Source organism: Platichthys flesus, chromosome 14, assembly GCF_949316205.1.
Source record: "Platichthys flesus chromosome 14, fPlaFle2.1, whole genome shotgun sequence".
Taxonomy (NCBI): domain Eukaryota; kingdom Metazoa; phylum Chordata; class Actinopteri; order Pleuronectiformes; family Pleuronectidae; genus Platichthys; species Platichthys flesus.
This window is the reverse complement of record NC_084958.1, coordinates 9,054,691-9,072,866: the sequence shown is the minus strand read 5'-3', so window position 1 is coordinate 9,072,866 and position 18,176 is coordinate 9,054,691. Positions and strand designations below refer to the sequence as shown.

Here is an 18,176-nt window from a genome sequence, read left to right as displayed (position 1 = left end):
AAGTTAGGTCATAATTATTTTTTATGATTCAAATTAATAAAGTAGATTTTTCCTTTCCATTCATGCCCTGCAAGGAATTTTTCAGCTGTTACAGTGCAGTCGGAGGAGAGCTGAATGAAACGGTCTGGGATGTACCATTCAAATCCAGGGGGTTGCTGATGTGTGCCAAGCAACACATGTGCAAATGAAGTTCCCCAAATAAACTATTCGTTGGAGGATTATACTCACTGAGGTTTTTTCTGTTCTTTAACCGTGTAACAGAAACGTGGCTGTGTTTTCTGAACGTGATACAGAATTCTGCGAAGAAAAGAACCCCCCCCTCCCGTGGCAGCAGAATGGACTGGGCCTAGATGATGTTACTTACAGCCCTTTAAAGTCGCACCATTTCCGAGATGAGGTAAAGTGGAGCTGCAGCGCACAGACACGGGATAAGAAGGCATGGACAATCTGCGCCTCCGAAGATTTAACAGAATCCTCTCCTAGACCGACTATGTTGAGGAACACACTTGGACGCCGGGATTTTTTAATGGACTTGCGATCGAAGGAGTTCTCTCTCTGTCCACATCTATGTCGGACGCGGTGCCTGCGAATGCACTGAAGTAGCCCGAATCGGTCCCTTAACACAACGTGCATCGTTTGTTGCTGCTCAGATCTCTTTTGTGCTCGAGGACAACTGCAGCACCCTGGACTACTCGCGTGAAACAGGAATGGTTTATCCTCCCGAAGGTTTATTCTACATCGAAATGGATCAAGCGCCACCAGGTAAGTTTAGGGTTAAAAGCAGCCATTGTCTGAACTGCGGGGGGTCGGGAAACTGTCTCATTCTCCTCTGTCTTCATGACGCTATTTGCCTTTTTCCCCCCGCTGCTGTCTTGTCCTGCGGTGTCCTGTGGCAAAGTCGACACCTGACAAATGTCGTGTCGGCGCTGGTGGAGACGCTCTAATGGAGAGAGGCGCTGCGCTCCCCCGCTGGCATTGCCCAGGCATGCATAGCGCAATTCACTTTGCAATTACGTAATACCTTTCTGTGGACCAGGCGCAGCGGCTCCGTTTCTTTTGTCCCGGCGCTTAGGGCCAAACTTCCACAGGGGGGACACACGGCGGCTCCGCGGCTCCTCGCGGGACGGCGGCGGGTCCACGGGAGGAGAATGGCGGCGTTAAGGAGCGGATAGAGCCGGGGCTGCGTTAATGAGCGCCGCATGAAACGAGCGCTTTGTTCTCCTCTGCAGCCAGCCGTGCTTAATTTGTGCTGCTAGCTCAGAAAGTAGGCTACAGGCGAGCGGACACACAGACAGACACACACAGACAGACAGCTCGTCTCATGACTTCACTCACCGACGCGTTTATAGGTCTACATCTGTCATTTGACCTGGGCCTTATTACATTGTTCTTACTGTGTATTACACTTTGTGAGACGGGCCTGTCATGTCTTGGTCCGAGCAACTGTCTGGATACATTTATTTGACTGTTAATATTCACACCACAACTTTCACTCCTATACATTCATTGTATTATTAAAGATATTTGTTAAATACCATACCAATACATGAACTTGAATGAATACTACTGACCCATAATAACAATATTATGATATATGTATAAATATATATATATATACACACAAACTGCATTATAACTGATAACTTATGTAACTGATTATAAATATGTATTATGTAATGGATTACTATGTAGTTTGAAATGTGTAACAAATAAGGTTAAATTTTTACAACCAAATTCGAGGATCAACTCTAAACATTACTATACCATAAACCTGCACAGGCTCAGTATCCATTTTAAGTTCATTTTCTATTGTATTTGGTCAACTGTAGTCATCTTGCACAATTAATATATGGGATCGGGGGGAAATATAGCCTATAAATGTAATTATTATGATTTCTCACTTTAATTACGTGGCTCTTGTCTATACTGGTGTGTGCATGGCATGTGGCTTTTGGAAGCCAGTGGAGTTTTCTTGGCAGCAGACAGAAAGGGGAAGGTGTGCAGATTTAATTTTGCTGAGCTCAGGAACCGCAGCTTTTCGTTTTTGTGCCTGCCACTGTGCTGCTGCACCTGTCTTTTGTTTATTTTAAGGTCAGAAAAAGGGGAGAGCGGATGGTGGGAGAAACCCACATTTTCTCCTCTCTGAGGGTGCTCTTGTATTTTCCCCAACTGCCTCATGAAAGGCACTTTTGTCCTGCAGTGAAATATATCGCCCTTCACCTCCTCTTGATGCGGTTTGCCCTCCTTTTTCATTTTTAGGGAAAACGCTTAGTAGTTCGGGCCAGACGTGAGATTATTATTTTTTCTCCATGGAGGCTGATGGAAAACTTATGAGGATCTGTAAGCGTGCGATGATCACAGGATGGGAGGGGTGGTCCATGAGGCTCAAAATACAGTTTATGGTTTATTTAAGGCTTCACGTGCGAATCGGGACAGTGCCAAAGGTTAGGAACTGGTCTTAAAACAACTTTGCCCCAGGTGATTGAATGCCTCATAATGAGGTTATTTGGAAAAAAAAATTAAAAACAAGAACACATGTTTCCCAGTTGCTGACTGATTGTGCTCATTAATGAGGAGTAACATTTCCTTTTTCAGTGCTGACCACATTTAAGATCCCGGTAATGATATGGCACGTGACACCTCATGGTAACATGTCTGGGCTTGTCCTCAGATCTTGATAGGCTCCTTACAGCCGAGGTGTGACAGAGAGAGTGTGTGCATCTGTTGTGGTGGGGATGGGGGGGGGGGGGCAAACCCAGAACACTAGTTTTTTATCTCAGAGCAGTTATAAAACTGAATGAGTCATGTTTACAGCGCTAAACTTGATAAGAAGCTATCGTCCTGATCCTTTGTATTTGGTTCTCGCCTGCAGCTCTGCCTCCCAGGTCAACAAAGCCAGTGTCTTCCACCATGAACAACAACTGCCTTTCCCCACCTGCGTATTTGCTACAGGACGCTGAATGGTACTGGGGAGACATAGCCAGGTAACCCACCGAAGCACTTTATCAAACATGCTGTCGTTATTACAAAATCGAATAAGTACATGCTGTTGGGATGTTAAACACACTGGTAAGTTCATATCCGTAAAACTGTTAACTGATTCTCCCTCAGGGATGAGGTAAACGAGAAACTCAGAGACACGCCTGACGGCTCCTTCATGGTGCGTGACGCATCCACAAAGCTGCAGGGAGACTTCACGCTGACGTTACGGTGAGCAGAAGGAAAAGAGCTGTCGCAAATGGAATAAAATTTTTGAATTTAAGCCAATGATCTAATTCTGGGATGTGCTGTTTCACAGGAAAGACGGGCACAACAAGCTGATCAAAATCTACCACAGTGATGGGAAATACGGCTTCTCGGACCCCCTCACGTTCACTTCCGTGGTGGAGCTCATCTGGCACTATCAGCACCATCCACTGGTGGAATACAACGCCACACTGGATCTGATGCTCACCCATCCCGTGTCCCGTTTCCAGCAGGTTAGTTCCTGCCATTATTATTCATCTTTTTTCATTAATAACGTTGGTCAGTCTGCAAACTGGTTTGATATCTGAAGACAAGAGGTATTTTATCCAGTAGATTATGAATTTTACCTATTTATTAAAGTTTTTTGTCTTTTTTTACACTAGGTGAAAGAAGACAATGTCGACGTTGCTGGGAGAAAGCTGAAGGAGGTTCACTGTCAGTATCAAGAGAAGACAAGGGAGTTTGATTGTCTTTACGAGGCCTTCACCAAGACCTCACAGGTAAAAGCTCACCTTCAAATTCACTTTGCTAATCTCACATTTGTATACCAAGCAGAATTATAGTTAGTTATCGGTTTCCCTTGTTTTTTCTCAAAGGATGTATTCACTGTAATGCAGGAAATCCAGATGAAGCGCACCGCAATTGAGGCCTTTAACGAGACAATGCTGATCTTCGAGGAGCAGTGTCGGGAGCAGGAGCGTTACGGAGAGGAGTTTGAAAGGAACAATCCGTCCGACGGAGCTGACACAGATCTGGAGAGGTACGTCACTACGTCATGGTCCAACAAATATGTCTCCATATGGAGTTCAATGTAGAATGTAATGTAAACCTTGAACTCTGCCCATCTTGACCTTCACTTTCCCTCCTCTAGCTTTCTGATCAATTATGAGAAGCTCAAGTGCCGTCTCGGGGAGATCTACGACAGCAAAATCCACTTGGAGGATGACTTGAGAACGCAGGTGGAGGACTACAGAGAGACAGACCGGAAGATGAACAGCTTGCGACCTGACCTAATCCAGCTACGCAACATCAGAGACCAGTACCTCAAGTAAGCATCGGCACAGTATTGTTTGTCGTCTCCGTGGTATATCACCTCAAGCAAATTAAGGGAAGAAATGTACGGTAGCTGTAATCATTTCATGTTAGAATTAAGCATTCTTCTCCTACTCTTTGCATCGCAGCTGGCTTAATCACAAAGGCGTACGGCAGAAACGCATAAACGACTGGCTGGGGATACAGAGCGACAGCCTCGACGAGTAAGTGCCAAGCATTTTGAATCTAGAACCCACATTGAAGAACGAGACGAATAACCTCTACCTGAAATGCAGAATTGTAGCAGGGGTATTAACGTGTGCTTGTTGTTGTTCCAGCACCTACGTGTTGAAGGGAGATGAGAAGAACCTGCCACATCAGGAGGAGACAAGTTGGTTCGTCGGTGAAATGAGTCGGACGCAGGCAGAGGAGATGCTTCAAAGCAAAGCTTGCGGAACGTTCCTGATCCGCGAGAGCAGCAAACAGGGATGCTACGCCTGCTCTGTTGTGTGAGTATCCTAATGGAATAAAGAAAGGATGAATATTAAAGGTGGAGTGACAACTCATTGACAGGATTTCTCTGTTTTCCCTTTTTTTTTCTCAGCGTGAATAAAGAAGTGAAGCATTGCATGATCTACAGCACACCGCACGGATACGGCTTTGCTGAGCCCTACGACGTCCACTGCTCACTGAAAGACCTAGTCCTGCACTATCGCCTGCACTCTTTAGCGCAACACAATGACGCCCTGGACGTTCGGCTGTCACATCCAGTGCACGCCAAAGCCGCGGCCACGCCTTCTCCACATATAGAGGAACGCAAACTCTTACAAACTCCAAAACACACATCGGGGCTCCCACCTGCCGCTCCAGAAATGTAATCCAACGGAGGGAGAGACAAAAGGACATGTTTACTGTATCCTGCGAGAACGACTGCATCGAGGTGCATTGTGTACAATTTTGCACTACAGTGATTCCATCGGTTTTCTGTGAACGAGATGTCACAGATTGAAGTGGGACCGGAACTTGAATGTCAGCTTGAACTTTTCTTTCTCTTTGGTTTTCAAAGAGACCGTTAAAGCGTTCAAGAAAAAAAATGAATTTGTACTTCATTTAGTGCCGTTTGTTTAGTGGACACGTTTAGTGGGGCTGTTTGACGACCAGAAAATTGCTCACTAGCGTCAGGTGCTGCACCTTTGTTTGACTTCAACTTTTTTACAGCTCGAGTTGATGTTGCAAGAGATGTGCTTTTGCATAGTTCAAATGAATTGAGTTGTGAAAATCCGACCAGTCCGTTGGATATATATTAGGTTACGACTACTTTTTGTGAGAGGAGTAGATGGGGATGTAAACAGGCTGATTCCGTCGTGGTGGACCGAAAGTTCTTGGAGAAATGCCAGATGTGAATATGTGAAACGTCATGGGACACCTTGACAATTGGCCCCTTTCTTAATAGACATTCATATACAGTGGATAATTATGTAGCATTAACATCGTGTAGAATACCATTGTAAGAGCATACTCAATGTTATATCCATTGACCAAAGCACTTAATAGTGAGCAAATCTACATCCCTGTTTTAGTCCGGTAAAATCGCTTTGGGCGAGGGGAGGGCAATTTATGTACACCTGCTGATGTGCTGATCAAAAACATAATCTGAAGTACTGTATGATATATTCTGTTACTCAAAGAAGTATAAGCTTTTTGTATTCTATATATATTTTTTCTATAAATATGCCACAAGATGAAAGCTTGAAGAAAGTGCAATCCAACAGTATTTCTATTGTTGCAATGTATGACGATGATGATGGTGGTGAAGGTAATGCTGTTATGAGAGGTTGACATTTGCCACACAAAAAAATGCACTCTCTTTGGTGGTGTCAGTGTGATGTGGCCTCCGATGTTTGTGTGAACTGCCAGAGGTCCGGACGTTTCCTGCCTCCATTACTTGAACTGTGGCATTGCTCAAGCTATGAATGTTTTTACATGACATGCAGCCTACATAGCTTAAGAGGAAAGGAATCCATGTTGAACTTGGCACATTTTTCAAGTTTGAGGACAATAGATACTCTGTACAGAGAAACTGTAAAATGTATTTCTGAGGCTGGTTTATGGAAGGAGGGTGATTAAGCCTCTTTATGAAAATATAACTCCACTGGGGAATTGAGGAAACTCCTCGGGTGAAGCTAAGCAATGTGAGATCCTGACCTTTTTTTCTTGCTGAAAGACAATAAACTGATGAGGGTTTTGTCAACTTACATCATCTGTTGGGTTTTATTTCACAGTCAGGTGCTTAAACCAAAGTGGCATTTTCTAATCATTAACGGTGGCCCTGTCAAGGGTTCAGTTACTTTTACCTCCACCAAGGATGTATGATTTCATCTGCGTTTGTTTGTTGGTCTGTCTGTAGTTGGCAGCAATACGCGAAGACTGCAAGACGGCATGAAAAATAAAGTGCGAATCCATGATTCTTTTTTACTCTTATTCTTCAGATAGAGTTGTTTTCAGTATTGTCGTTGACAATAATTTATGATTTAGCTAACACACAGAATAAAGCTACTTTGGTGCAAATCCAAATTAAAAACTGGACCTAGTGAATTTATATGTAGTTTTATTAGGGATAACCCTAATTTGTTAGTTCCAGTATTACACTTAAACAACTGGGCTGATTCTCAGGACTTTTTGAGAATTTGGAGCTGATCCAGAATCCAGGATTTTACTAACAGAAATTCGACATTTCCACAGTTTTCCTTGGGAATGATTCATGCATCTTGACAGGAAAAAAATCTGGCACATTTTGGGAACTGTTTTCTATGAGAGTGCTCAATCTGGTGCAGCTTGACTGAATTTAAGGAGACAGTTGGGTCTTGGCGAAGGTACGCTCTCTACTTAGTGCCATTCTAGTGATTTCCATGTTTATTACATGCATGGGGAAATTAACCAAATACAAGGCACGGAAAGTCAAAGTAGTTTTCCGAAAAATGCATCACCTCTACAAAAAACATTGTTCTCTGATGAGCTTATTCTCAGGGTAAGAGAGGAGGCAGCGAGGGTACTGGAGGACACAGTGAGGACAGATGGAAGAGAAAGGAAGCGAAAAGGACAATAGCAGGATATGTGCAGGCCCTTTCCCCTGCTCGGCCTGGCACGCCGTTGGCAGTGTGAAACCTGCTTCGCTGGGAACACGCAATATTTTTTCCACGCTCCTGTGAAAGGAATGCAGCCCAACTGTAAACATTTGATATCAGCCAGCTCCGGGGCAACTTGAGTTTTGCCTCCAGAACTTTTATCGCACATTCAACACGGCTCTCGGTAATAGAATGAATGTGTTTCAGCTCCATCTACAAGCGTTTGGCACTCAGTGGGCACTGATCAGGATGATAATGAAGATGACCCAGGGTAACACCACCATCGGCCCATCCGTGACCACAGCGACAGGTGGCCTCTTCCAACCATCAGATAACTGCTTTAGGTAGGGGATTAATGAGGTGCAGAGGGCAGGGATGTACTGGGGGAGAGTCTCAGTTCCAGGCCGAGGATTACTCCCTCTTACCTGTGTCAGCACAGGAAGCTGGTGGACAGGACAGGACAGGACAGGGCAACATGCGTGCGCTCCTGCTCAGGACGGACCAGATGCAGGGGGAGATAGAGACACACAGGACAGGCTGTACCGGCGCTAAGTCACCCCTCAGCTCTGCAAAAGAATAAAATAAAAAAAAAGGCAAAGAGAAAGTGTGTGTATGGGGCAGACACATAGACAGGAAAAGAGGAGGGAGAGGAAAGAGAAGTGAATGAACGCCAACTCTTGCACAGGATATAAAAGCAAACGCAGGCTGGAGAAGGTCAACCTGGGCCTTTTCCGACATTTCCTCCACACTCCTCCACCTGGCTAAAGCCCCACAGCTATTTGCTAGTACAGCGCTTTAGCCAACAATTCTAACTCTTATTTTCCCTCCAACTCCTCGAGTATTGCCTTTTAATCTATGTAACCGCCCCAAGCACCCCCCCTCCCCTCTCTCTTTTTCTTACTCTTTCTTTCCTCCCCTCCTTCTCTCTCCCTGCCAACAGGCCTCATTCGTGGAGCCTGCTCGTTTAAATTCATAGTAATTTAGCTTTATGATTCTCCATTTAAATAAGTCCTGGCTGCTGCTGCTGCTGCTGGGAGGAGGAGGAGGAGGAGGAGGAGGAGGCAGGGGCAGGACGAATTACTTTTAGAGTCACGCCTAAAACACACACTCACTCCATGAATTGTCTAACACACACGCACGCACACACTCCAGGAACTGTCTCTCACACACACACACGCATATTCCATGAACTGCCCCGCACACACACACAAAGTCCGTGAACTGTCCTGCACACACGTAGACAAACACACAATTACTCCACAAATTGTCTCACACACACGCACAGGTTTTCGCTTCCAGTTTCCGCCGCAGCCAATCACGTCTCTTCTTCCCCTCTGTCTCCGTCCGCTACAGCCGTCTCCACGCTACGCGCTCAGCCAATGGGCTCCCGGGAACGTGCCGAGCTCCAGCCAATCCGCGGCCAGTTGCTATGTCGGAGGCAGAATCGATAAGGGAGACATTTTTTCTCTCCCTGGCTCTTTTACTGGTGGCTCACATTATAGCTGCTTTATAGGCTGAGGGCAAGACTGTGTTTCCTGCCAAGCAGCATCTCTCCTCCGGACTGGGCCATTAAACACGTCTCCCAGAGTTTTGCAGGAGAAGCCTCTCTCTCACTTGACCAGAAATTAAAAAACCAAACAAAGCACGTGTCTGTGTGTTCCGTGTATTTTTATAAATACGTGAATTTATCTATTTATCTCAAAGCGTATCCCTTGAAGGTATTTAAAAGCTACAAAAGTATCCTGCTTTTCCAAGCCTGGGGGGAAAGAGCCCCTCATCGAACAAGTTTCAGAGAGAGAATGATGTTGACAAAGTTTTACATGATCTCCTTTTTCTTTGCTATGTTGCTGCTGTGAATATTGTACACAAAGAAAAATTTTTTTTAGGATAATACTTAAGTCCCTGGGGGATGTTAGGTCATATGTCCCTTGGTGGCTGAATCGATACATGCCTGAGGATTCTTTCGTTTGTGAATTATGATAAGGTGCAGTCATTATTCAAATTGCATCTGGCAAGTTGTGTTTTTAAATTGACTAAAATCCATCCATCCATTATCTGTACGGTTTATCTTACCCTTGTGGGTTGCTGGTCTTGGAGGAAGACAAAGTAAACACAGAGAGAACATACAAACTCCACACAGAACCGGTCCTATAGCCCGGCTGAGGTGACACTGAGCCAGCTCTTGTATAAGATGATGACTTACTACTATTTAATGACAAACCATTCAGGAGACATTGTCAGGCCAGAGCCTTGACAAATCAGACTTGCAGACCCCAGTTTATAGGCACGAATGAAAAATTATTCCAACAGGTAGAGCGGTAGAACAGGGCCACTTTGGATAAACGCCCAACAGTGTGCATGATTTCCTCTTAAGAGAACCAAAGACAAACCATAATATGTCGTGCTTCTATTACTACTTTAGCGAATGAAGGACCTCTGCGGCTCTCGAGCACTCAGTCTCGTTGCAGAAGTTCAACTCCCAAATAGATGGCATATGGCCAGCAAAACCATGTGGCCCAGGACTGACAGATACTGGCTGCAGGGCAGATGGCAAGGAAGCTTCAGAGTTCAAATCAGAAACCAGCTCAGTCTGAAAGCATTACACTGTATGTACACTGCAGGGGGGGGCACTCAGCCAAGGTAAGCACAGGTTACAAGTCCTGTCAGGTTAGGACTAGGGCCTCATCTGGTTACACCAGAAAAGACGTCAACAATTACACTACAATGTGCAAAAAGAAGGAAAATGTGTTATTAAGACAAAATAAAATACCCCTCAGAGTTCTACAGTGCAATGCAATGGAAATAATGGTAAAATCTAGTCTCACAGAGTGTTTGAATTATTTGTTTTGCATTATCTTGTATGATTTAAAGCAAATTAAAGCGCCAGCAAACTCTGAACTCCACCAACTCCCACAGGAACCCTCAAGCTGTCAGTTCTGTCTCATGATGTTTTTCTTTCCTGGTGAAAGCGATGTCTGGCCAGAGGAAAGAGCCCAGATGAAAAAAAGTCTGACTCTACCCTGCACTTAAAACAGAATGGTAATTACGGCGGCGACCACTTTCCATAGGATGACCCTCGCACTATTTACTTTTTCTCCCACTACATGGAGAGAGTCTGCAGGCAAGGAAAACACCCTGCTTGCCATCACCGGAAAGGAGAGATTTGATGATCAGTGAGAAATAATTATCGTGTTCTTGACAAGCAAAAACATAGAGAGAGAAAAATGAGAGACCACAGATGTGCATGACAGCAATAAAAAAAAGCATAATCACACTGCAGCAGAGCCATTTTCACCAAATGAAGTCTGTGTCACTGCATTCAAGTTCATTTAGAAACCTCACCTACTTATTAAAACCTGTTTTACAAGTGGCACCTGTCCGGGCAGCAGCATCAGGAACAAAAGACAAAGAAAAAGACACACTTTCATATTGCAAATCGAATATATTAAGATCTTACACTAGAAATAACACATAGGAAGCTGGTAACTAATGTTATGAATTAAGCAGATGTCGCTAATAATTAAACATTTGATAAATTAATAAATTAAATTAAAAATAAAGACTTCTGATTAAAAGTTGTCATCTGTTTTTTTTAACAACCGTCTGATGAACATATATGACCAAGCTGAAATCACAGAGAACATGTATGTTCCTCAGCAGCGTGTGTCATCCAGTCATTGAATAGAGGTTGTTGTCACACTTCAATGAAATGCCAATGATGCTCTTGGATTGCAAAGGAGCCCTGAACAGCTCACGACTGCTAAAAATACATAATGTGACAAACACACATCTCAGCTTGGTGTGGAAAGTAATTGTTTGAGAAAAAGGCATTTGAGGACGAAAACCTTTTCTTATAAAAGTGTAGATATTTGATTCAAAATGATATAATTATAAGTGGCAAAAGCATGTATGTTTAAGTATCGTTAGCAGGGTTCAAGACGATGTGCTCTGAAAATCAATCGCAAAATAATGGAAATACGAAACATTTCGTTTTATTTGTGTTGTATTCATTCGACTGCTTTATCTCATGTGTGGCCAATGTTCTTTCAGTCAACTGCTTTATCTGTGTTTTAGTTTTGTTGGGTTTCCTTCTTCTGTTAAGCACATTGTACCATTGTTATGAAAAGTACTGAGATGAAGTTTATTGTTTTAAGTTAATATTTGATATTTGCTGCAAAGAGGGGAAACATTACTGTGATAAGGAGCCTTTTTAAAACTGAGTCCAGAGGGTCATCGCTGCCTCACATTGGCGTAATAAGAGGCTATTTAAGTTGTGTCCAATAAGCTAATTGTCCAGCTGAGATAATGGCCATGCTAAATGCCCTTTAGGGAAATAAGACACACATAAACGATACAATAATACAGACCAACGAGAGGGAGACTCAAGCAAATTGTGTATCTCAGATGGTGGCCAGGTTATCCCCACGATCATCTCCAACATTAGCACGACAGCACGTTGTGTGACACATCGAAATGGCAGCAAAAGCAAGTCTTGTGACAGATGTTCCAGGACTTGAATTTCAAGTGTGTGACAGATGATCTTGGTGGACGTTACAGTTATTAACCCAGATATGTTAGAGTGCCGGTCAGAGGCCGGCCTCTTTTTACTTCACCTCGGTACGAGAGGAACAGACTGGTTTAATGAGCCCTGGTCTGTGCTCCAGCTCTGAAACATAATCACAGGCTTCCAACATAATATTTAAACTAATTTGATACAAAGCTACTGATTAAACGAAACCTGCACAACCCACTGTCTAAGAGTATATATTCTGGTCTGGTTGGCTCGGTCAAGGCCTCCGGTGGAAGTCTCTGCAGCCAGCACGCTGGAGGATAGCTCCGTCTAAAATTACCTTTGTGTTGGGGGCTGACATGGTAAAAAATACTATGATCATTCACATGGGAGCTTTCTGGGCTTTCTTGTCCGGGACGTACATCTGTTTGGCTGCTTGTTCGTGCCAAGACTGCCACCTGGTGTCAAAGCTCAGCGTGCATTCCCACCAAAAAAGATTATAATAACATAAAATAACAAACGTAAAACTCATCAAGTATGATTCAATAACAACGCGTATCTCAAAAACAGACAACCAGATATTTAATCATAGGAGTTCACACAATATGTTATGTTCACTGGTATTGATTAGTTGTGACTGGAGGTAAAAGCTGCCAGGCCTGAGTAGTCGAGTCAGAGAAGAGGATTGACACTCTGCAGGGCAGCGGAAGTTGCCTCCATCCTCATCGGCAAACTTATGGGTAAGTTGCAGCTAAAACAATGTAAAATGATGTGTTACTGTGCACACGTGTTTGTGGTCATCAGTGAGGTGGGAGTGTGAGTGAGGGTTGAATGAGCTGTCGAGTTGTCTGTTGTCGTTTTACCGTGTTTGTTGTTGAATATGCAAACCCCTCTGTTTGCTAGCATGCCCGGCTAATGGCTACTGGGGGGGTGTTTTTAAAAGATAACACAGTAACAATATGAAGAACAGTAAGTTTGATTTAAATGCGCCCGTGTTTTTTAACATGAGGCAGTGGAGTCAAACCCCGTGTGAAGCTGTATGGCGCACTGCTTTCAGAGATGTTTTGCTGTTACACAACAGTTGTTCTTGACTCTGTGTGTGTGTCGTTGTGTTTGTGCGGTCAGATCATGTGTCTTTCAGGGCTGCTGTGGCCTGAGGACCTCTAGAGAGGAGGGTTTTGGGATCCTGGTCTCCATGGTAACACAGTCCCGGCCCCAGCTGCTATGTCCTACATCGCTTTGTCAACATCCCCTGGTGGTGGTGGTGGTGGTGGTGGTGGTGGTATTGGGGATGCTGCAGCTGCCATGGCAACCCAGGGATTGGAGCAGGCCCTGCTGGCCTCAAACCGCTACGCCAGACTCATCCTGGCCCAGATGAACAAAATGCGGCTCCGCACCGACTTCTGCGACGTGGGGCTGAAGGTCGGCAGTCGGGTCTTCAGGGTCCACCGGCTGGTGCTCGCCGCCAGCAGCCCATACTTCTCTGCCTTGTTCTCCGGGGGGATGAGAGAGGCGGATAAAGAGGAGGTGCAGATCCTCGGTGTGGAGACTGTAGTCTTTGAGGTTTTGCTGGACTTCATATACACAGGTCTGCATCGGTCCTGACATCTCAACACTGTGTTCAACACAATCCGTATTAGTCTTGTACCATTTTCTCAGTGGAAATGTTTACTCTGTTTGTCAGGTGTGATCAGCGTGACTGTGGAGAACGTTCAGGAGCTCATGGTGGCAGCAGACATGTTGCAGCTGAATGAGGTGGTGTCTGTCTGTGGAGAGTTTCTCAAGGGTCACATGGACCCGTCCAACTGTGTGGGCATCTTCCAGTTCTTGGAGCAGATAGCCTGCATGGACATGCTGGAGTTTACTGAGAACTACATTCATGTTCACTTCCTGGAGGTATGGATGCAGAAGAGTCACTTTATTTTTAACTTTCCAAGAGATTTACCAGTAAATTATAGTTAGTTAGTTATTTTCTGGTCTTATTTCAAAGTAAAACAACATTAGTATCTTATCAGAATTGTATTTGCACCATGTAGGTTGGTAAATGCACTTCAACTCACAATGTATTTTTTTAGGTTAATGCTTACAGACTGCTTTGTTCCCTGTAGGTCTGTGTTACTGAAGAGTTCAGGGGCCTGACGAAGGATCAGTTGGTCAGGCTGCTGCGAAGTGAGGAGCTGAGGATTGAGGATGAGTACCAGGTGTTCACCGCAGCCATGGACTGGGTTCTGCAAGATGTGGCAAAGAGGAAAAAACATGTAGTGGAGGTTCTGGAGCCAGTCCGCTTCCCTCTGCTCTCCCCACAGAGACTGTTCAAATACATAGAGGGTAAGAAAAGAGTGAAATTGACATTACTGTTTTCAAGTTCAATATAATTTGTTGAAATTGAAAACAACATAAATGATATATTGAAACCACTCCCTCACAGTGAACCCTGTTTGCCCTTTTGTCTCTCCCCATAGGTATTACTGACTTTAGCCTGAGGGTGGCACTGCAGACTCTGTTGAAGGAATACACTGAAGTCACAAAGTCTCCCAAAGAGAATAAGATGTACAGTCAGCTTCAACCAGCCAAGATGAGACCCAGAAGGAAGGCCAGGAAATACCTCTATGCCATAGGTTCCGTATTGAATCGTTTCAGCATCATAAACATGGACCCTCAAATTCCTTAGAGGTTTTACAATTACAAATGTCAGAAATGTAATCTCCGACCTTGTGTTTTTAGGAGGCTACACTCGGTTGCAAGGCGGCCGCTGGAGTGACAGCCGGGCGTTGAGCTGTGTGGAGCGCTTCGACACCTTCAACCAGTACTGGACCACTGTGTCATCTCTGCATCAGGCCCGCAGTGGTCTCGGGGTTGCAGTCCTGGAGGGTATGATCTATGTGGTGGGAGGTGAGCGAGCTGAGACTTTGCATTGTTTGTGTACAAAGAATTCACACATCGTGCCTGATGATCAGGCTAACGCAGTTTCTTTTACCAGGGGAGAAAGATTCAATGATTTTCGACTGCACAGAGAGATATGACCCAGTGACCAAGCATTGGGCTGCTGTTGCGTCTCTCAACTTTCCTCGATGTGGAGTTGGTGTCTGCCCCTGTCACGGAGCTCTGTATGCACTCGGTAAATATCCCACTAATACGGCTGCCTCCTTCAACCACAACACACACAGCAAATGATGGAAGTTTTTTTTTTGTGAGGCTCCATCGATTTCACATATGAAGATCAGTTTACACTCCATTGATAGAACTGCTTGGCCTCAGGTATTCTATGTTGCTCAGGAGGAGCTTTGTAAAGTCTGACTTGACTGGGGACATCAAATCTTAAAGACATGCTCACACACACCAGTCAGGGAAGGTCTAGTGAAAGATGCCATTGAGTCTGCTGCTTTGATTTGGAACATTTTTTTTATTTTATTTTTTATCTGCTTCTCGTCAATCCCCCATTTTCTATGTCAGTGCAGTATTAAATTGCTTGAGTGCAGGGAAACAACATTCAAGCAATACTATTAAATATGTGATAAAAAAGTGATGATGTAAAACACTGAAAACATTTTCTTATTACTAACTTGAACACAGCAAGAGTATTATAGGAAAGTGTTTTAAGACAGGCAGTGATTATGCTAAATTAATCTGTCTATAAGATGCAGGTAGTGCTTGTTGAAAAAATAAATCAAAAAGACAGTTACAAGTTAGATCAGGATTCTAACAAATGACGAGGCTAGAATGGTTGACAGACGTTAAATAATATAGCAGCAAGCTGAAAATGGCAAGGTTAGAAAGTTCTACATAATCGTTTTGTGAAGTTTGAACAAACAACTCATCATGTGAGATTAAATCGATTCTTTCTAACCATCGTCCCGGGGGGGGAAACCACTGATTGCACTGTCCTGACTGTGCTGTAGGTGGTTGGATCGGCTCTGAGATCGGTAAGACAATGGAACGATACGATCCGGAGGAGAACAAGTGGGAGGTCATCGGCAGCATGGCGGTTCCTCGGTACTACTTTGGATGCTGCGAGCTGCAAGGTGTGTGTTTCACTTTTAGTAATGTCATCAGGTTCTACTCGTAGGAAACGACCGAATCCTCCCGTGGCAGAGAGAATGTCCTGTAGCTATGGATTCTGTTAGAAATATAATTGTAAATCCCTCTGTACCTTTATTTCTCTTACTACATCATCAGTTGGAATCTTCAGCTCTGAACCAAATGCTGCGGTTTCTTTCCAGGGTTCATTTACGTGATCGGAGGGATAAGTGATGAAGGGATGGAGCTGCGATCAGCCGAGGTGTACGACCCCATCTCCCATCGATGGAGTGCCCTGCCCGTCATGGTCACACGTCGAGCCTATGTGGGCGTCGCCTGCCTCAATAACTGCATCTACGCAGTGGGCGGCTGGAATGAGGCACTGGGCGCACTGGAGACGGTGGAGAAGTACTGCCCAGAGGAGGTTAGGTGTCACCTCATATCTCAAGTGTGTGAGACGATAGTTGTTCTTTGATTGTAACATCCTCCTCACCTCTTTGCTTGTCTTTCAGGAAAAATGGCTGGAGGTGGCCCCGATGTCTACGGCACGTGCCGGAGTTTCCGTGTCAGCAGTGAACGGGCTGCTGTATGCAGTTGGGGGCAGGGCGGCCAGCGGAGACTTCTCTGCCCCGGTGACAGTGGACTCTGTGGAAATCTACGACCCTCACCTGGACACCTGGACTGAAGTCGGCAACATGATCACGAGCCGCTGTGATGGAGGGCTGGCTGTGCTCTGATATACAGGAATGTATGAGACTATGAAACATTTATGTCCGCCCCTGGACCCTCCCGAAACTGCATTAACTGAAGAGAAGCTGCACCTTGAGAACACAAAAGTGTGTGTTTTTTTCTTGCGTTGGATTTCATTTCATCATTTCATCTTCAATGACATGTTATTTATAAATGGATCGTGTGGTTCCTTTTTTATTCAAATATTGTAGCAAATCTTCAACTGGAAAACAAATGAATCTGCTTCTATTAACACTGGCACACGGCTCATCGGTTTCTGGATTCAAAGGAATTTTAAAGTAGGAACACATTTTCTTCTATTGTGTGTTGGACTACAAGGCTTTTCTCGTTATTATCAGGATACTATTCCAGTGCAGCAGGTCTATTTTTGATTGACCAGACAGAGAGTATCTCTTCATAGTTGTCAGCGTCTTTTGGGGACTGAGAACACTGCTGTAGACCAAGGTGTGAGAGCACTGTTCTTTAGTTGGTTGTATTGTTATCTTGCCTCAAAGGAAAGTTTGAGATGTTTGTGCATTGCTACTTTGAAAATGTATGAAACCTCTACAAGCCTGTTTGATAATGGAACCAAATGAAACTTAGGGGTGTTTTTAAGTAATGCAGTCAGTGATTTCTGTGAATAATGTTAAACTTGAATGACAGCACTGTTGTCACACCAGTGCAGTACTCACACATTTTTCACTGAATTATTTTTGTACATATGACACTTTAAGCACTATTTCATCCCTCACATGAAGAGAAACATGACAAGAAGTGTGTATACCTTGTGTCTTCATTGGATTTTGTCACATCAGCACATATCACATGAAGTGATACACAAAAGAAAGTATTGCCTATTGTGTTCCGTTATCCCTTTGCAAGAAACAACATAACATGTTACAGAATAGAAATTAAACTATTTTGTTTGCTTTTCGTATTTAATGTCATAGGAACTATGTTTTTGATAGGATCAAAATGAACCTGCACCACTATTATTTATCCAAGATTATTAAAGTTTTAGAGCTTGTTGAAGACAGTTCACACACCAATGCATGGGATCAAATCAAATCTCATTATTTTTTTCTGATATCTTGGAGTGAGGTATGGAGATCTGATATGAAAATTCCAGACTTTGATTTTGTACATTAAGAGCAAACAAGTTCTGAGTTCACTGTTCTGATTTGCTGGGGTGATTTTCTGCACTGTGCAAACAGACTTATTACACAGCAGCAAGACTTGTGTGGGAGGATTAAATTTGACATCTGGCTGCACATGGAAAAGTAAAACCCCTCAGCACAGTCAGCCCTGTTGTCATCAAAACTGTAGTGCCCTTGTTATTAGGATCTGCATGCATCTGTTTGGCTGAGGTTTGCTACTGTAAAGCATCATGGTTTAGTATTGATGGGGAGAACTTCCAAGACAATGGAGAATGTATGATCAATTTCCTCCAGCTCTGCATTCCTTTGTTTAAATTGAATATTTACATTTAATGTCATTCTCCAATGAAACCAAGTTGA

The 18,176-nt window shown here is 44.0% G+C and overlaps 2 protein-coding genes across 3 annotated transcripts; both read left to right on the top strand.

The window, feature by feature from the left end:
• Positions 1 to 402: 402 nt before the first annotated feature.
• Positions 403 to 6,533, top strand: LOC133968784 (phosphatidylinositol 3-kinase regulatory subunit gamma-like). 2 transcript variants are annotated; one of them, XM_062404986.1, is made up of 10 exons: positions 403 to 762; positions 2,873 to 2,984; positions 3,112 to 3,210; positions 3,299 to 3,479; positions 3,630 to 3,746; positions 3,864 to 4,006; positions 4,118 to 4,294; positions 4,428 to 4,502; positions 4,617 to 4,787; positions 4,883 to 6,533. In XM_062404986.1, exons 1-10 carry the CDS (start codon positions 708 to 710, stop codon positions 5,154 to 5,156), a joined length of 1,404 nt encoding a protein of 467 aa, XP_062260970.1. In that variant the 5' UTR covers positions 403 to 707; the 3' UTR covers positions 5,157 to 6,533. The 2 variants fall into 2 exon arrangements, with proteins under 2 accessions (XP_062260970.1, XP_062260969.1); XM_062404985.1 differs by having other exon boundaries at positions 3,843 to 4,006.
• A 6,053-nt stretch (positions 6,534 to 12,586) lies between these two features.
• Positions 12,587 to 17,596, top strand: ipp (intracisternal A particle-promoted polypeptide). The gene is made up of 10 exons (XM_062403743.1): positions 12,587 to 12,653; positions 13,039 to 13,501; positions 13,598 to 13,809; positions 14,022 to 14,241; positions 14,376 to 14,531; positions 14,638 to 14,805; positions 14,894 to 15,031; positions 15,813 to 15,935; positions 16,134 to 16,354; positions 16,443 to 17,596. The coding sequence occupies exons 2-10, from the start codon at positions 13,138 to 13,140 to the stop codon at positions 16,665 to 16,667; spliced, it is 1,827 nt and encodes a 608-aa protein (XP_062259727.1). The 5' UTR covers positions 12,587 to 12,653; positions 13,039 to 13,137; the 3' UTR covers positions 16,668 to 17,596.
• The last annotated feature ends 580 nt before the right edge of the window (positions 17,597 to 18,176 follow it).

Bases quoted from the DNA above. Each gene is read 5' to 3' on its own strand.
- ipp (XM_062403743.1), top strand. From the start codon at position 13,138: ATGTCCTACATCGCTTTGTCAACATCCCCTGGTGGTGGTGGTGGTGGT. The intron at 14,242-14,375 runs GTAAGAAAAGAG...CTCTCCCCATAG, and splicing joins ACTGTTCAAATACATAGAGG to GTATTACTGACTTTAGCCTG. The intron at 16,355-16,442 runs GTTAGGTGTCAC...CTTGTCTTTCAG, and splicing joins AGAAGTACTGCCCAGAGGAG to GAAAAATGGCTGGAGGTGGC.
- LOC133968784 (XM_062404985.1), top strand. From the start codon at position 708: ATGGTTTATCCTCCCGAAGGTTTATTCTACATCGAAATGGATCAAGCG. The intron at 4,007-4,117 runs GTACGTCACTAC...TCCCTCCTCTAG, and splicing joins GCTGACACAGATCTGGAGAG to CTTTCTGATCAATTATGAGA. The intron at 4,295-4,427 runs GTAAGCATCGGC...TTTGCATCGCAG, and splicing joins ATCAGAGACCAGTACCTCAA to CTGGCTTAATCACAAAGGCG.